Genomic DNA, 19,486 nt, shown 5'->3' on the forward strand with positions numbered 1-19,486 from the left:
AAAGTAGATTTCACTGGGGTTAGGGGCTATTTTTAGCCCAAGTAGCACAGAGATGTACCAAAGTGTTTACTAGCTTGAACACAGGTCATAAAGTCTGCATTTGTCGTTACCAAAGACCACCTGCAGTTTAGATTATTTATGATCAGTGACAACTGTGTATTACTCTCCAGCAGGCAAATACATTTAACCCTTCTCTATCAGCCACAAAGCTGCAGCAGTGACCTTTGTGGTGTCTCTCAAGTGTGTCTTTCCATCCTTGTGCCTCTGGAAACATACAGGGCACATGCTGTCCTCAGACTTACAGGCTTTTCATGTTGCTCAGCTCATCAAAAGGGAAGCCCCAGTTGAATACGCAGGGCCAAAGTCCCTCAGGAAACCACCCAGAAACCTCAGGCAAATTATGTGTAAAGCAAAACAAGCCCATCTGCAGAAGACAGGGGAAAGAACTTGAGCACTCAGACCTGAGAGCTGCATATGTTACTGTATATGCGCCATTTCACATTTTATCAATTTCAGTATTACTTCATCTCAAATTAACCTGGCAGGTAATTATAAGCCCCTGTGAACTATTCAGTTATGAAATGCAAAGCGATTTCCTTTGCACAGTATTGTCAATTATCTCCTTTGCTTGCTTTATTATCTATTATGTTTGTATTAGTTTCCTGTTGTTTGTCATTATCACTCCACGTCCCTATGGCAGATTGATGAAAATGTTCCTAAAAGTTTCCTGGCCCACCTCTCCCTTGCTGACTGCTCAGGGTAGGAGGCTGAAGGAAGTTGCAAAGAGCAACAAGATCTTAATTGATCAGGTTTGGGCAATACAAGAATTTGATCAGAGGTAGTGATTTACAGCATCAGGACTCAATTATTCTATGGTGCCTCTTTTCTGCTCAATTAAACAGTGACTGCATCTCAGCCCAGAAAAGCTGCTCTACAGTTCAGCCCTGTAATAATACAAAGGATGGAAAGAATGAATTTGTGTTTTTTTCAAATCAAGGAAGGTCTCCCTGGGAACACTGCATTATTATATTTGCCTACTGCAATCCAAATATTTAGATTTGTAATCACCCCTGGTTTCTTCTACAGTCAACAGACAGAACGCTTATAACTTGGATTTTGGATTGCCTAGCTTGGACACAATGTAGCATTTCTCTATGACTTGTTACGATAAGAAACAAAAACAAGTTTAGTACTTTTTTATAAGCCTAATGAACAGAATAGAGCTTTTGAAGTCAAAATAGATCCCCATTTTTTTCTCCTCTTTATAATCAATTAATGAAAAATAATGCACAGATCATCTTGGTCTAAACCATGTGCACAGCATCACCTGGAATCCATTCTGTAAGCACAGAAAACAAATCTGAAATCTGATTTTCAAAACAGAATGATCATTCCATACCTCACCAACTCCAGTTCACCATACAAATTATTCTGGATGAATTCTCATTTGTTTTGTGGGTGAACAGAAGTCTTCTTGCAATTGATGTCCATGAGAATCCAAGCTTAGTCTGTGTCATTTGTCATGCCTAGATAAATATTAACACTAATAATTTTACACAGTGAATTATTATCTACCATGTAAATAACTACCATGACCTCCTCAACATCACTCCTTAGTATACTCAGAGCAATTAAAAACAACTATTCTGATGTTATTCCAAATTTTGATGAAGCCAAGAGAAAGATTTCTATTTATTTTTTAAAAATAATAAATTCTTTTAACTATATACTCATGACTTTAAAAACATTGCCTCTGACTCTGAGTCCTTAATTCATTTGCAATCAAAATATTCTTTGCAAAAATACTGGGCAAGACAACCCTGGCAGGTCTTCTGGGGTTTCCTGCCAGACCACTACAGTCTGCAAGGCTGGGCTTCTGCTTCTCCACCACCAACTACCAACCTGGCAAGCCTTGGGAGAGCTGGCTGTGGACAGGACTTTTGGGGCCGCTCTGCTGGGTCTCAGTAAGGTGCTGGGCAGTGCATGACTGCGTTTTGCATTTGTAGAGGCAGGAACCTGAAGCACTGGCTCCACTCCTGGCTCCATCCCAGGCTGGATGCCCAGGAAACTCAGGCACACGCTGCTGAAACCACTAGGAACTGCTGCTTCTCTGTAAAGAACTCCTCCAGCTCAGCCTCCCAAGCAACGGGTCAAAGCAACTCAAAGACCTCAGTTGCAATGCAGTAACAGATTCAGAGCCTGTGCCTCTCAAATAGGAAGCTCCTGCTTGGTTCATTTGAGAATTAAAAAATACCCAGAAATTTTATATCTTAAATACTTGCAAGAAGCAGCCCATTAGTTAAGACCACACAATACTTGCTGTGTTTTTTCATAGAGGGACACAGCTTTAACAAGTAAGCTGACACATTCTGCACTGGCTTTATCTTCTAAATAATTTCACATTCCGTGCCAAAGTCAGCACATGATAATAATATTGTCCTGGAATGCAATATGGGAGAAATTATTTATTACAAGTATTCACATACATATGTACTTCTCAATATAATCTGTTGTTTGCTCATAGTAGTAGCTGGAACAATAAATAGATTAACAACTTATTATCTCTCTCTTCTGTGAAGATTATAGTTCTCTGCTCCTTGGCAAACACTTTGGATTGTGCAACAACATTATGTTTCATTATGCATCACTGTCACATACTTTCGTGCTATGAAGCTTTTATGTGAGATGCCAAGTTTGTTACAAAAATCTTAGAAGTGAATTAAGTTTTAGGCCATTTCATTCAATTGCTTATTAATGCCACTAAATATCCTCAAAGTCCATATTCCTGACAATGCAGCTTGAACTGCAGATGACTTTGAAAAGTAACACTTGTTCATAATTCTCAAATTAGCTTACACTGCTGAGCCACATGGAGCCCAAACTTCAGCCTGGTTGCACAAGTGATTTAGAAAAATACATGCAACTGAAATTAAGGATGCCAGATTTACCACTGGGATATTCTGCTGCATTTCCACTGATCTCCATAGCATTGGTTAATAGCGAAGGTCACTTTGCATTCCAGCACGCTTGAACAACCCCCTGAAGAGCAATGCCTGGGGCTCTGGAGTTTCTGAAGACTAACAGAGCAGAGGGGAGGTGAACAAGGACAAGATGTCACTGATGCCTTGAGGTACGCCTTCATAAACAATCAGGGAAACTCTTTAGAAAGAGATTGAGTTCTAACAGATTTCAGAGATCTGATTCATCAAGAGAAAAAACAGGGCACTGTGCTAATTTTGTTAGAACTTACTGATTGCCACTACTGTTTAATCAGCATACTTAATGTCATTCATTACGATGAATATTCACTTACTGATGAACAAACCTTCTGTCGCATTTGTCAGCAATAATCAGCTCTTTAGAGGAAGGCTGAAAGCCTCACAGGCCTCTGATGAACAGGCTAAAATACACCAAGATAACCGACAGCAAGAAAATGAAATTGGCTATTTAAAAGTTATGTTCAACTGGCTGATGTACATCTCCTCAGACTCTCATGATGTCTGAGAGATTAAAAGCCCTTTCCGCAGTGTGAGCTTTGCATGTGTAGGGTAATCTATCTCCTGCACATCAGATCCCTGCCTCTTTTGTTCCCCCAAATTCATTTTCAAGCCTGGCTAAAGATAAAGGGGGTTCAGTGCTATGCAGGTGAACATGCACAGCTCCTGCTGCTTTTGGGTAGGATCAGAAAAATAGTGCTACTCCCACATGTTCATATAAAAAAAGGCAGTAAAACTTGAATTAAAACTATGGTAGAGGAATGATGTATTTTGGGAAACAAAAGAGCAGATGATCCCCAAATTTAGAAGGTTTACCCCATCATGCAATGAGGCCCCAGATTTCAGGACAGCCCAAGAAAAGAGAATGGAACTCTCCAGCTCAAGTGCAGCAGACCAAGGGCTCTGATATAATGTACAGAGACTAAGCAGTGGCCTTAAAATACTCTTTCTAAAAATTAGTTTAAGATTTCTTTCATAGATAACATAATTATGTCAAGAGTCAGTCCCATTTCTTCTAGTCATCAATACCTTTATGTACTGTCATTAATATATTTCTAATTTTTCGTATTCCTAGGGAAGAGATCCTGTTAGGATTTGGTATAACACCTTTTCATCACACAATCTTATTGTATAACTTGCTGGCAAATGTATCTACCAGGGAACAAAACACAGAATTTATTTGATGTTCCTATGTTACTGCCCTGGAGAAGATACTCCAGCACAGATGATTTTCCAATTATTGAGATGGGATAAGAGAAATGTCATGAGCTCTCGTAGGGACATTTATCAGAAAGACAACATCATCCTCACATCCAACAAAAGGTACTTTCAAAAATGCTTTTATGTAATTAAATAGAAGGTTATTTCTAAAATACAACAGACTGAGGAACTTGTTCCCCCAGGTGATGAGTTCATCTCCTTGATGCTGAAATAGACTCAGTAATACAGTATAATCCTTCCTCTCAGTCTCCACATATATCAATGGATATTTCCATTAGAAACATGAATTACAAGGCACTCAGACAAGAGGCTGGAACCATGGTTTACTGCCCGAACAAAACATTTAGGCTGTTATTCAGTCTGTTTTCTTGAGGTCAAGAAAACTTCTTCCCTACTCTGGTAGGATGGAAACATCTGGGATATCTCACTTTGACAAGTCATAGAACAATTAAACACTTCAGAAGAAAAGCAATCCAGCAGCTTGTGGGGTGAAAGAGATCCACATTTTGTATCTCAAAATGCAATGGTGGCAGAATGCTGTGTAATGAAACTTCAGATTGCAATCCTGTGGTTATGAGCAAGAAATTGTATACCTTTTATCTAACAACAAATAAATGCAACTTGTGCAGGAAAGGAAAGACGTCTTATATGAGAAAACAAGCAGCAAGGGAAATTAATCTGTAAAACTTAATTCCTAAGATACTTATGTATGTGCCACGGGTCAAGCGCTAGAAAAGATGCATGAAGGAGAAAGGCTGTGATGGGGATCCGTGTTGCCAGAGCTCCGGAATGCCGCAGTGTATGTTTAAAGAAAGCCTTTCTGAGAATTGAAGGATTCACGTGGCACGGTGCACACATGGTGCATAGTATGGTATTAACTGAGGACAGGATCTGAACAAGGAAAACATCTGCATCTTCTCCCTTTTACATGGCTACAATGTCTCCTTCACAAGAGAATTAGGTGCCCCATCTGCATCAGAGCTAGCACTGGCCAATACAGAATTTTCCTCCGGAAAGGATTTTTTTATAAGGACAAAAGCTGCTTTGAGAGTTGAACTTGAAGCTATTCTGCTTTGCTCACAATGTTCTTCAATAACTTTTTTTAAAAATATCATCTCTGATGATGCATTTTCCTGATTTTTCGCTTGTTATGGTAATATTTGCGTTTTTTCAATGTGCTTTCAATGTTGAAAAGCCACGAGTAGGTGAATAAAACCGACCATGTATATAAGTACCACGAGAGACCTGACAAAAATAACATTTAACCAGCGAGGAGGCACCCACAAGCCATATGCATGTGGGTTTACCCATTTCACTGTGCATGACTTGGCTGTGTTATACATATTTTACATCAGCTTCTACCCTGGTGTTGTTCACATCAAACCCTTGTAAGAAGACCGACAAGCTCTTAGGAGGATATGAAATTACTGACACAACAGAACACACATAAGCCATGGCTTAATTCAGCAGTGTCCTTAGGTGGCCACCTTTTCCTAGAGTATTTCCACAAAAATTTCTGGAAAGCAAAAGAGCAATATTTAAAAGTCAGCAACAGTTTAACTGGAGTCTTACACTATTTACATCTATTTATCTTTTTGCCTTGTAAGGTTTCCATGTGACAGGAGAGTAATTTGCAACTGATAGCACTGAGATGCATGACTTTGCATACATTACCCACTATGGTGCAGCATGGAGATATTTCAAGATAGCTTAAAATAAACTGGCTTGAGCACAAGAAATGGGTTGAGATGTAACAACACACAGCTCTGCCCTCAGCTTCATCCATCCCGACAAGGACCAAAAGCAACTGGCATGGCCTGCAAATACATTAGGCTTGGATCAGTGCCCACCTCTGCTACTCCCACCCCATTTTGAGCAGGCATTTTATTCCATTTTAACGGCACTTCTGTTGAGAAAGCTTAGGCTCCTGCTACCCATGTCCTCAGTGCACAACCACTCACCACCAGCCCTTGCAGCAACACCCACATCAACATCAAACAGGCAAACTAGCGTGCCACATGCACAACAGCAGCTGTGGCATCGGCAGAGAGCAGCAGCCTAAACCCCTCCCTTGGAACACTATGGAGACACTGGAGACCCTGCACTGGAGCAACCACCATAGTATCCTGAACTGCTACCACACTGGGCAGAGGGCAGTGTAAAAGTAAGGAATAAAGATTTCATGTACCTCAAAGGCGACTTACAACAAACGGAAGAGGGGAAATGGGACAAGAAAATATATTTTCCTCCAAATTTGTATGGCACATAAAATTTCCTTCATAGTATACCAGGTCCTTTCATGATAAAAACTGCAGTGACTGAAAAAATAAGATGATGATGTAAGAATCAAAACAAAAATTAGGTGTCTGAGACACAAAACTACATTGATACTTTTGAATTAAAAAAAAAAAAAACACCCACAAAAAAAAGTTTTGCAAAATTTTCAATGTCCACTCCTTTATGGCATGAGCAATTATATAGTAAATGTTCTTAAAACTGCAAATATCACAGAAAGAGAATATGATTCATTCTTTCAGTAAAATTCCTGATTATATAGGAAGAAAGAATCAAAACCCCAGAGTTAAAAGACCAAACATTTAGTATACTTTCAAATATCAAGTTAATGTTAAATTGTTCATCAAGTTTACCTCTTCCCAAATTCAGGGATGTGATCTTTTCTGGCTTTAAAGCACTTCCTAAACATCACTTCCACAACACCACCTGAACAAACAATGCATTTGTATCCAGAGTGCATGTTTTATTATCTGCTACACCAAGACTTCCTGAAGTGTTTCAAGAAAAAGGCCACATGGAAGAGGACTTCTTTCCACCTGCACAACCTAATTATTTTTCAGTTGGTTCTGGTTTTTGGGAGGTTTTTAATCCTTCAGTTCAATTTTTATTGTAGTCCTTCCTCCAATCAAGAAAGGAATCTAGAAATTTAAAGGGTAAGTCCAGGAAAAACTCACGATTTATTACAGAGGCTTACATAAAAGCAAAAACAGCCGCAGCGGATTAATGTATTTCCTTTCCCACAGCTTTTTCATTTAAAGCATAACTGTGCATATTTACTGCAACTCTTCCATCTGCCAGGGGCATTGTGCTGACACATCCAGCACACAGGCTGAGGACTGATGGCGAGGAGACAGGTCCCACCACTGCTCTCAAACTCTGTGATTAATATAGCATGAAAACTGGTGAAAAGCCACACTTACAGACATTGCTGACTATCAGCAATGACCTAAATCCTTGTTATTTCAGCCCTTTATCCTAAACGTGAGTCAAGTCTTTAACAACATAAAATGCTTATAAACAAAAACTAAAAATAGGTTGTCATTAAAAACTTTAGAGTCATAATCAGACCTGCTCCTTTTTCTTACAAGCCCTGCATAGCTTGTGTAGGGGAAGAAGAAATGGCTTATGCAGGCATTTGGTTTTTCTTTTATGAAAAGCAGTACAGCCAAAGAGGAGATACTTACCTTTTGACAAGGTCAAATAGAGTCCACATCACTGTCAGAGTTTATCCTTTGAACACAATCCTTTCAGCAGGCATATATATAAACACACACACTTGACAATATGGGAAGTGTTACTGATAGATAAGTTATGTAAATGATACAGCGTACTATAATCACCTCTAAACTTATTCTCGGAGTTCAGAGGTTTCTGGAAGAGATCAACCAGCCTCAATGTCACTCCAGTGCCCCAACATGACAAATCCACTAACTGCAGCAATGTCACAGTAATAATTCTTCCAACAGCTTGGTGACCTCTTTGCAAAGCTCTCTCCAGCCTAACACTGGCCTGAAAAAACCTAGCTCCTCCCCAAAATGAAAAACGCATACAAAAGCCCATATGCTTATAGTATAGATGCTTCCATGTAGTGAACTTCAAGAAAAGTGTTATTTTCTTTTCTTGTTTGTGATGGCAAGTTTGTTTTGGGGGATGTTTATTTCTGAAGTGTCATTCATAATTACTAATTAACAAGTTGACTGCATTCTGACACATTCATTCTGACACTGACTTCAGAGGTCCACCAGTTTCAATAAGCATTTCACCCCTCTTTCATATTTTCTTTCTGTCCACTTTCTACATGACCAAGATGGGCAAACTGACAGCAAAATGTGGCCATTTTAGCAGCTTGAGAAGGCCACCAAAAGCCATATATAACCTCAGTTGTCAAGAAAGCTGAAATCCAGAGGTCTTCAGACTACTGAAAAAATACAGCCATCTCAACCACCAGCATCCTACTGATGCACCAAGCAACAGCAACACAGCCAGAACCAGATAAAGTAAACCCACGTAGCTCCCACACCATGCTAATGTTGACTTCTTCCAGAGGTTAAAGTAATGCAGTCTCCCTCTGCTGAGAACAATAGGCAGGCTTGGTGATACAGATATTTATTCACTGGGAATACCAACCTGACATATCAGTTCGCTGTGCAGAAGTCAACAAAAACTTCCAACCTCAGATACTTCCAACTGGGCTTTACACTAAAAACCATGGTGTGAATACAGACAGTCTTTCCCTGCCCCATGAAGTTTCCTGGCAGGTGCTTTTTCCTTAGAGACGACTATTACCATTGATGACGCACATCAATGCTTTTCATGCCCATTTAAAAAGAAAAAGCTGCAAGCTTTCTTAACTCTCTGCTATAAAACTTTATCATTTACATCTTAGCACAAATAGTATTTCCATGTGCCACACTAGTCTCGTCTCATATCAAGCTGTGAAAAAAGAATCACCTACTGATCTTGACAGGCTTAAAGGTAATAAAATGACTTTTGGTCAAGAGTGTCAGTTAATACAGCAATCTCATAAAGGAATCTTGTAAGAAATATCACCCATTGCTGTTCATAAATACAAGCCTGGTTTGGTTATATTCAATTACAAGCAAAGAAGGATAATTAAACAGTTCATGATATGGAATGGCTAAAACATGTGCAATCTTATTTATGTTCTCTGCACCTGTGGTTTCTATGGCTTAAATGATAATACTGATCTTTTAAACTGCACTCAGAGAGTATCTCAGTTCATTCACATGGGAATGATATGTTCTATTTTTAATTAATATGTAAATTTAAAAGGATATTGCAGAGCCTTACCACTAGCCAAACATAAAATGGCAAATAACTATTAAGATATTTACTCTCGTGTCAAGGCAACCCCAGTAGTTCCAGAAGTAGTCTGTGTGCCCAGTTTACTTGTCAGTGTTATTCCTCTCCTTTGTTCTCTCCCCCTTTATTTTGTTCTTTTTGGTGCTTCAACTCACATTATTTAATCCACAGTGTAAAGGGGACCTCCCGTAGCTCATTTTTCAAAACGGATTGTAACCTCCACCCCTGTAAGCTGCAACCACATTTTCCAACGCTGGGAGCAATGAAACCACAGAACCCTCGCTAAAGCCCTCTAATCCTTAACAAAGTCTTTGAGGTGGAGGCACCCACCGCTGTCAGACGTGCGCGGGGGAATGGCACAGGGAGCTCTCGGTGCCGCGGTACTACCGAGGGTGACAGCTCTGGCGCCGAGGTGGCCATGGGATGTCCGTCTGTCCTGCCGGCGGCCGCGCGAGCAGTGCCACCGTGGAGCGAGGGGCGAGCGGTGCCCACACCTAAGGGCAGGTGGGGAGTTCAGCAGGTTTACCGCAACTGTCCATTCTTGTCCTAGCACCGACAGACTGCTCCTGTCCTAAACATCGTGGGAAACATTACATCCTCAATGCTTTTATTTCGTTATCACATTTTTAAGTCATTTCTGCAGTATCATGGTAGATTACTGCGATGTCTGTAATTTCATCCACCCTATATTCCAGTCATTACTTTTTACAGATCTTACAGGAGTTGCAAAACAACTCTCAGGTATTTTTATTTTGCATGTTCCTTAAAAGTACTTGAAAAGAAAGCACCGATAATTTGTTTGGATATAAAAACTGAAGGAAAACTAATATAAACTTTATGCTTTAAAAAAAGCCAGTTAGTTTCAAGCCTCCTAAACTCAAAGGAAAAAGAAAGAAGAGACTGTACAATATGTACTTTTCTATACAGGGAATTCATAATACACAGGACCGCTCTTTATTTCCAGTTCGTTTTCAAGTGTGCGGGTAACACACTACGGTATTTTTTGATTAGCAAACACTTTCCCCTCAGGTAGAAGAATAAAAATTACTCGATAAAGGAAAAGTACAGTAATACAACTGAAAGAAAACTAAACTACTGTAAAGATATTTAAACACATGCAAAAGAAAACAAATTCATATCCTTTAAAATTTTAAAATGCAACCTTAAACTCACTGTAATCGTTAAGCATAACCATTAGTTGTCTTCTGCATTACAACATGGACTAATGGTACATAAAATATTTATTTAATGATCTATTTTATATATATATCCCCCACAAAAATCTAATGCTAAACAAGTCAAAGAATTTTCTGACACAAAAAGCTGATTATTTAATCTTTGTAATACACTGACATTTAACTACAGCATCAAAATGTTTTTGCATTTATTCTCTGATCACCCTGGACAGCACAGAACTTCCTGAGCTCAGTGAGGATTTCAAGAAGATTTATTCATTGCCAGTATTAACAGGCACATATTAAATTCTGAGAAAGAGAAACTATGTAACATTTTAATTACTCTCACATATTGATGAAATGCCTCCTTCAAGAGACTATTTCTTCTTACTACCAAACAACATATTTGCCATGTTTTCCTTATTCTGTCCTTCTTAGAAATATACAGATATATACTTAAAACCTACCAAAAAAAAAAAAAAAAAAGAAGACTGAAAATACTTGACAGAAAAAGGTAACAAAACATCAATTCAAGCCAGGTATTACTATTTTTTAAAAACAAGTTTCTAACATAAGAAAAGTTATTTTTAGACCGTTCACAAATAATGTTTTAAAAAAGATTTTCCTACTATGACAGACAACATCTAGGATTATTTTCATTGTGCTTTATTCCAGCAAGCCAACAGCAGCATCTAGCTGTATGTGCAACTCAATCCTCTCAGAACAGCAATACAGAAAAATAAATTTCTTAAACGTTGACTAGACTACCAGCAGCACAGTAACAGAAAAATATTCTATAAGTTGTAGCAACTATGATACTTTCTCCCAAGTAATTAGGAAAATATCTGTTATTTGCATTGGGGATTTTGTTTTTGTGTTACTTTTTCTTTTTTTTTTTTTTTTAACGTCTAGGTGATATTTTATTTCATAGTAAAAGGAAGTGCATAGCCAGTTTTAGATTATGAAGGATTACACGGCATTAAGACTGTCAGAAGAAAGAGTGAAGGCAAACTGTGAACCAGCCAGATTAACACCAATGCTGTCACCAGGATTTTCCTTCCAGAACTTCACTTTTAACATTTAAAACATTCTCTATGCTTTTAGATTTAAAACTAATCCTTCAAACAATCTTATTATTATCTTTATTTGAACTTACGATATGTCCAGTGCTATAGTTTCAGTATTTTTCAGAGTTCTCTGCTAAGAAGAAATGAAAGAGGAAGAATAAACACACTATTTTCCCTCAACAAGTACTGCATCACCCCCTTAATTGCAGGGCTTTTCCAATATTAAAAACATCAAAAACAAGTTGATATACTTTTAAGATTATGTGCTATCATAAAGGACAAGGAATGAATACAAAAAGCAGTCATTAACATACTTCTCTGCTAGTTTCAATAACACATAATTTCAATTATGGCTGTCAACCCTTTTCTTTCAGAGCTTTCCGAGAAACTTTAAAATTCCAGAAATAAAGATAACTGTAACTGCATTTTTTTTATTACAACTGTTTTGTAAAATTTACTGCAACATGTATTCTGAAACAGATCCTTTATTTTTGTATTAAGTAATTCTACACTACTTAATATGTGGAGAATTAGGCCACTGATTAAAAAAAAAAATCTTTGAAAAAGAAAATAGAGCTTTTATAGGTTTCCAGACAAGTTTTGTAACCACTATTCCTTAAATCTATCAGTGTTAAGAGTCAAGTCATGATAGCCCATTTATAGTTTCCCCATTGCAAATGAAAAACAAAATAATACATACCCAGCAAATCTTTTTGACATGATACACAAAAACTAAGCCCAAATTTAGTAAAAGTAAACAGCACTACCTATGGAAAATTTTGACAGAATTCTCTGACAGCATATTTAGTTGGAAACAGAGACAGATGAATTAACAGAAAGAAGTATAGAAGCACAAATTGTCTAGCAAAATATTTCTTCATTTTATTAACTATCCATTTATCTTAGCAATTGTTGAAATACATTTTGCTAAAAGCTGACTGCTAATATGACATACTTGGGCCATTTTCATGCATATTGATCAGAGGAAACACTTCCATGCTCTATTGAAAATGCACAGGTATGCTTTACCACTCTTTCAAGCACAGAAAGAACTTCCTTAAACAACCTGATTATGTGTTTAATGTTTTCTGCTTCACTGAACACTCATACAAATTAAATCAACTAAAACAGAAAGTAATCAACAAAAATAAAGGCATAAATTTGATGTGTTTGCTTAAAAAAATCTGAATGGACAATGAAATGCAGTAAAAATCACTCGAAGATTTTGCCTGTTTCTTTATTATTTTATCTCTTGTTTTGGGGTTTGGCTTTTTTTTTTTTTTTTTTTTTTTTTTTTTTTTTAATAAAAGCTAGAATCAGGTTAAATTGACTCCCAGAAGTTATTTGTTGAAATTATTTTACAGTTTTCCAAGGGAGAGCTGGGTTCAGATTTTAGGGTTCACCTTCAGTGGAAAATTTGCCCGAACTCATCTCGCACACAACACAGAAACTTGGCCTCTGCAGGGATTTAGTCTAGCAGAACTCAGCTCCAAAGATTCAAATGCTGGGTCCAGTAATTCCAGGTGTTCTCAAAGCCATGTTAGCGTCACAAATGGAGAGGATTTTACCCTTCCCCACATCCTGTTTAAAAAGCAGATGTGGGGGCTCCCTGGACCCTGACAGACAACTCTTTGTTCCCAGTTGACTGGAGGGCGTCCAAGCATTCCTGCTAAAGAAAACAGGGTTTCTCTGTCCCAGTTGTGTTATGAAGGAAAGAAAATTGCTGATTCCATTGGCTCTTTAGGGGGCACTTCTCAATGAGAGTGGCCAAGGTTACCAACATCTCCACAGGTTTGACACTTGGCTTATTTTAAGGCACTTTTTGTTTTGTTATTCTCCCAAGCCCAAAAATACAAGTGAACGAATTTTCATGAGTAGCATCTCTAGGACTGGAGATCTATTGATGAGAATTAATTTGGCTTGGGCTTTAAATTGTCTCATGTCATCTATTTATAAAGGAGTGTTTGAAATCACTAACTGAATGCAATGAGATAATTTTCCTGCACAACAAAGCCAACATTCCCATTCTTTCTTTAGCCATTTTATTGAGGAACACAGCATTTATTCCTTCTGCTGGTTTTTAAACAAATCTTAATACTGGATATTAACATTTTATTTTGCTTAGATACCAGAGAGCATGCAGAGGATTCCCGGGGAGGTTTCCTGAAGCAGACATTCAGAAAAAGAATCGCTGATTCTAAATAGAAATTTTCAAGCTCCAGGGGGACTAATGAATAACATACAGAAAACCTCAAGCCAACTGATTTTGGAAACTTTGCATAAAATTAAAATTCTGAGTGTGTTGAACAGGAATCTCTAAAATATTAAATTTTGGTACAATCACACTGAGAGATATTATGAAAATACTAAAAGTAATAAAAAATGTATTTTCATGTTCCTGAAACAGAAAGGTTCATGCTGCTTCCTGCTCTTTGAGGGTATTAAGACAGGATATATTTATTGGTATAACTTATTGGATAATATGGTAGATTATTGGAGTTCTAAAACAGCATGATTTACTTAGTTATAATATATATGCACTGAGTAAAAAGGCACATGTAAAGAACTGTTCCAGAACTAATTATTCCTACGGAATACAATTCCATTCTGATTTTATTAGGTGTACTTTAACAATGGTTTTGGAGTATTTGTAAAAGATAAACGAATCTCATGTCCCATCAGTGTAGCATTTGATATATCGTGTAGATGAGTAATTTGCAGCTTAACTACTTCACAGGTTTACTCTCAGTGCTGTACACAAAAGGTCACTGCCAGTACTGAAAAGTTTTGCTGCAGTTTACCAACCCCAGTGTTCAGTCACATAACCCTGCAAAGAGCCACAACACTATGGAGTTTTCTTTGCCACTCCATCTACTGGGAAACATTTTACTCAAACCATATTGAAGACCAGCAGTAAGATCTGATAAAAAAGTAACCTCTCTGGCTTTCACTCCAGCTACAATAAGAACATACGGGTTAGTGCTTTAGAAAGCAAACTCCAAGTGAAGGATAGCAAAACACTACTGGAGGAATCTGTTACATTCAGCATGGTTCTAATACTCTGCTGACTTGTATTACCTGATTGATACATGAAGAGCCTGAAAGCTGGGGTTCAGAAAACTTAAAAAGTCACCATGACAAATTTTACATAAAAAACATCAATGTGTTACAGATGTTAAGCTGTTTCTACTACTCAAGCAGAATATTTTGGCTGTTTAAGTCCTTCAGGATAGGTGGTTTAAAGAAATAATCCCAATTCTCCAACTGCAGAGGTGGAAAGGACCTGGCTGGGACCAAAGCAACTCATTCTTTTCCACAGTTCATTTTTTCTGCCTTTTTTTTTTTTCTTCAAGCTTCTTTTCCTTTTTTTTGACAGTCAGAAAATGGGTGAATGACACTAAAAACCACTGACACTTTCATTTGGCAACTCCACAGATCTCTAACTAGGAGCCACGTCTAATCCACTGAGAAAACCGACAGTACGCTAACAGGTAAACACTTCTGTGTCTACTCATCTGGTCCCAGGGGTCACTGGGGATTAATCTACATTTACAGTCCATAGGATTAGGGAGTGCTTCAGAGCAGCCCGTGCTGCTAGATTTGTAATTTTTTATGAGAGTGTTTCACAAATCTGTGTAGTAAGAATTACAAACTCCCAGGACAAGGAGCGACCACATCGCTTGATTTGGATTTTTTAGTTAATAACTAGAACTGTTTGTAGTTAATACAGGAGTATCACTTGTGGGGATGACTGCAATAGAAACCATTTATTGTAATAGTAATTAATAAGATACACCAAATTTCTCCTGAAGGATATGAAGATCTTTGCTGCTTCGGGAAAAACAGGAGCGTAATTAGGCTACGATTTATTCTGTGGTTTCAAGTTAACTTCTGTTTTTTCACCTGACATTGAGAAATTATCTACAGTGATATAGTAAGAAGTATGATATCAAGGAAATATCTGTTCAGCTCTTCTAGTTACTTTTTAAACTTGCTCACTACCAACTTGAAGCAATTTTTTTCATTCAGTACAAAAATATTCCGAGTTAGATTTCATAAAACTCGTTCTAACCATTTTAAAACAGTTTGTCCAGATCCATGAGATTAGTATTGAAGACAAGTAACATTTAGACATAAAACAGTTAATACAGTGAAGATGTCCAGACAAAGCCTTATGAATGTACTACTGGACTGTGTAAACTGCCTCTATGACAACGATGTTTTCTCCAGTTAAAAACTCATTTTGATTTCAGTTTTGCTTTGTTTACAGCAGAATCTTCCCTTCACACAGAGATTTTTGCCCATTTCCTAATAAAATTACATAGATACAGGTATTAAATAGTAGTTTCTGCAGAGCTTCACTAACACAAGGTCAAATACATATTATTTGTCACCTTAATTTTCTTTTTCAGGTATAATTTATCACTATTGCCAAGCACACAACAATTGTTGGTAGGCATGTCAACAATTGCCATAAAATAACCTCCATAAGCCCTGAAAAGAGTATTCTGTATTTAGCATGAGGAAAATATTCCTGTAATGGACTTTCCATGGTATGATTAAGTTGAAGGGACAGAGGCAACTTAGTGATTATTAATAGCTACATTTTTATACAGTCTGAACACACACAAAGAACATTTCATTTTTCTGTTAACACAGAAATTCATGAATTTTCACTTCCACCTTCAAAGTTCTGCTTAAATTTTGCAAGTGTGCCTTTAGATAGGGAACCATTCACCAGTTAAATGCCTGTATTGAATAAATTGTTTCTTCTCTTTGCCCCTTCCCTTCCAGTAAGGGAAGTTGCTATACTATGTAAAAGACTGAAAACAGAGGAAAAACTAACACTTTGACAAAATCACCTATATTTATCCACAGTGATAATAATGCACACTCTCTTACAGGGTTTTCTTCTTGTGCATTCTTTATAACTAAGAATAAAAAAATAATTTTTCACAATTACAGTTTATTTACATTATTATATTGTATTTTTAAATACCAACATAAACAAAGCAAATCAAAACATAGTTTCTCAGTTATATAATTTTTTTATTATTAACCCACAAACAGAGAGAGTAGCAACGCTGCAGTTAAACTGCTTTGCTCTTTCAACACTACAGGGTCTAAGAATTTGGGGCAGGGGTCAGTCTCAACCCAAAACACTAAGTGTTTAAACAAAACACATCATTTAAAATAATGTGAGTGAATCAGTCCACTGGCACACTACAGCACAGGTAAAACACTTTTATGCATTCTAACAGTTCGCACAGAATTTGATGCATTCCTTCTAAATCTTCCTTCAATGCCTTACCTTTATGAGGATCTATATTAATCTTTAAACCACTTAGCTAACAAAAATATTTTAAATAATGCACATAAATAACTCCTGCTCAAATAAAACTTTATGTAATTGCAGTGGCCCTTCTTAAAAAATAATTAAGAGGAATTAACTGCTTAATTTAAAAAAAAACCAAATACATCCAAAAAATACACTTTGAAAGTACACCTATTGAACAAAAGCAATACATAAAGATGTTTAGAAAATGTTTTATACTTCCAAACTGTAGATACTAATTCATGCTTTTAACAGATCTCTGTTTAAGGAAGCATGGTTTCCTATGGCTTCTTGGTCTCACTAGCAGCATCCTGCAACAGCCCTGTAGCTCACTAAGCCTTGCTAGAGTCCTTAATGAGCATCCTTAAAAATAGAGAAAAGTTTGTGACTTCTTCTATCTAGGTCTTTTAAATGCCAGCACTATCAAGCAGTTACCCCAGGACCCAGGAAGGATAAGGGTATGTTGTCAACAGAGGAAAAAAAGAGATAAGGCCTTCAGTGCCCACCCCCTTGACCTAACAAAAACCCAGGGCTTGATATTGGTCTCCAGGTCAAAAATAGACCGTCTGCATCGGAAAGCAGCAGAGAACATTTCCACAGTTATCTCATTCTTAGACATTTTGCAAACCACATCAAGCACTTCAGTAAAATAGCACCCATATCTGCTGTGGAATCATTTGGGAGCAATTCTCAATGACATTTGAGAAAAAACGTGTTTTTCAAGAACAATAGAAACAATTAAGAAAAATAAATCCTACCCCGAAGTCCTTTCTCTTGTACATTATGCTTTCAATAGGTGTCCTCACAAAACCACCGCTAACCCATTCCACTGAAAATTAAAACCAAAACACACAGACCTCCCTCTGCCTTTTTTACTCAACACAACATCACACACTGAAGACACAAATACTTAACAAAAGATCGGGTAGCCACACACAGCAGTGAGATACGCTGTGTTCTCCTTCTTCTTATCTATCAAGGAAAAAATAGCATTAACTACCAAATGTTATTCTAAGCAATTTTAACAAACCAATATGATCAAGTCAATTGAATACGCTACCTTTTCTGATTCATTATCTTTGTTTTTGCCTTTCTCCTCTTATAAAATTTTGTCTGCTTTCCTCTGACAAAAACTCAGTAACTCCCCATGCTCTTGCTGAGCACTCATGTGAGTTCACATGGTTCAACTGCTGTGTTGTCCAAGCCAGTATAGCTTAAATCCCAGTGAGCCAGGAAGCCAGGCAGATAAGCACTGGTCTGTGGAAAATTTATCTTTTGAAAGCGAACAGGGTGCATGAAACAGAACTTAAGGTCAGGATAATCTGTCAGTTAATGTAAACTAGAGTTTGTAGATTAAGGACCTAGTAAATGCATTGAACGAGATTATCTGCCAGGTTCCACTTGATGGTCCTAATTGCAGATCAATTAATTTTATCTATTTTGAATAGCCAGATTTTGGATCCACACTACAGAATTTTATAATTTAATAATAAAATTAAATAAACCAGATTCTGAGATGTGCAGTTTGAGTAATAACAAGGTAGTGGGATGCTTTTTAGCTGAGACATGCAGATTTCCTTGCAAATCAACAGAACAAAAACATTTTCCAGTGGAAGGCTCTCTTGCATAAGCAACTTTTTCTTCTTTTTTTAAGAAAACTCTTTGCTTTTATTTTAAAATCATATATTCTAAAATAATTTGTTTTATAAGCTGAGTACTGACAGGTTGTTTTCCAAGCCTATACACAAACATAAACTTCATAATGTGTTTTAAATTCAAGATCAGAAAGCTTTAGAAAATAATAAATATTTTTCTTTCAAAATCTTCATGTATAATGGAATTCTAAGGCATTGAACATTTGCAGGGAAAACAAAAATTTCATTAAATTGAGGGGTGAAATCATGTGTAAACAGTAACTGAAAGCACAGGTATTATTAAGTAGCATTTCACTAATCACATTTGACAAAGTATCAGTGTATAGAACAGAACAAAAACACCTACTAAACCAACAAAATTAATATTATTCAATTACATTTGTTCTTGAATAGGACTTCCTCTTATTTAAGGATTTGTGTTCACAATTTTGAACTAAATTAAATTAATGTTATATCCAAGCCTAAGCTAAAAAAAGTCGTTTAATGTAAAAAAAAAAAAAAATGCAAGGTTTTTTCTGTACATGCTCTGAAAAATAATTCAAAATACCACTAAAGAGATTCAGACATGCCTAAATAGCTTTCATTATATAATTTCAACTAAATTCTATGCTAAATATTATATATATTTAGTTTAGAAGTGATATAGAATTCGACCTGCCTATCTCCAATCTGAGATTCTAACCCCACAGAAATCTCTTCTGCCAGAAAAATTAACTCCTGCTTTTGGTTTTTTCAGTGACACACAATCTTCTTTATGGGATACAAATAAAAACATGTGTTTTCCTTCTGCACTACATAGATTTCCAGGAATGGGAAACAATTTAAAATTTATTCATAAACTATCCGCTCCTTGAGCTAATTTCACATTCTGTGCTCAACATATCTAGTGAATAAGCACAAAAAATGGGACATTTCTGCA

General features: G+C 36.9%; 1 protein-coding gene across 4 annotated transcripts in view; it reads right to left on the reverse strand.

Annotated features, from left to right (window-relative positions):
- Nucleotides 1-19,486, reverse strand: part of RBM20 (RNA binding motif protein 20) — a 99,372-nt gene that overhangs the window by 58,019 nt on the left and 21,867 nt on the right. Inside the window, exon 1 of one of the 4 annotated variants that reach the window (XM_066323600.1) lies at nt 17,973-18,075. The exons of the other annotated variants lie outside the window; for them this stretch is intronic. Within the exon in view, the coding sequence (XP_066179697.1) occupies nt 17,973-17,986 (14 nt within the window). The 5' untranslated portion in view covers nt 17,987-18,075. Of the gene's footprint in view, nt 1-17,972; nt 18,076-19,486 lie in introns of those variants that run through there. 4 annotated transcript variants of the gene reach the window in all.

Source organism: Sylvia atricapilla, chromosome 8, assembly GCF_009819655.1.
Source record: "Sylvia atricapilla isolate bSylAtr1 chromosome 8, bSylAtr1.pri, whole genome shotgun sequence".
NCBI lineage: Eukaryota > Metazoa > Chordata > Aves > Passeriformes > Sylviidae > Sylvia > Sylvia atricapilla.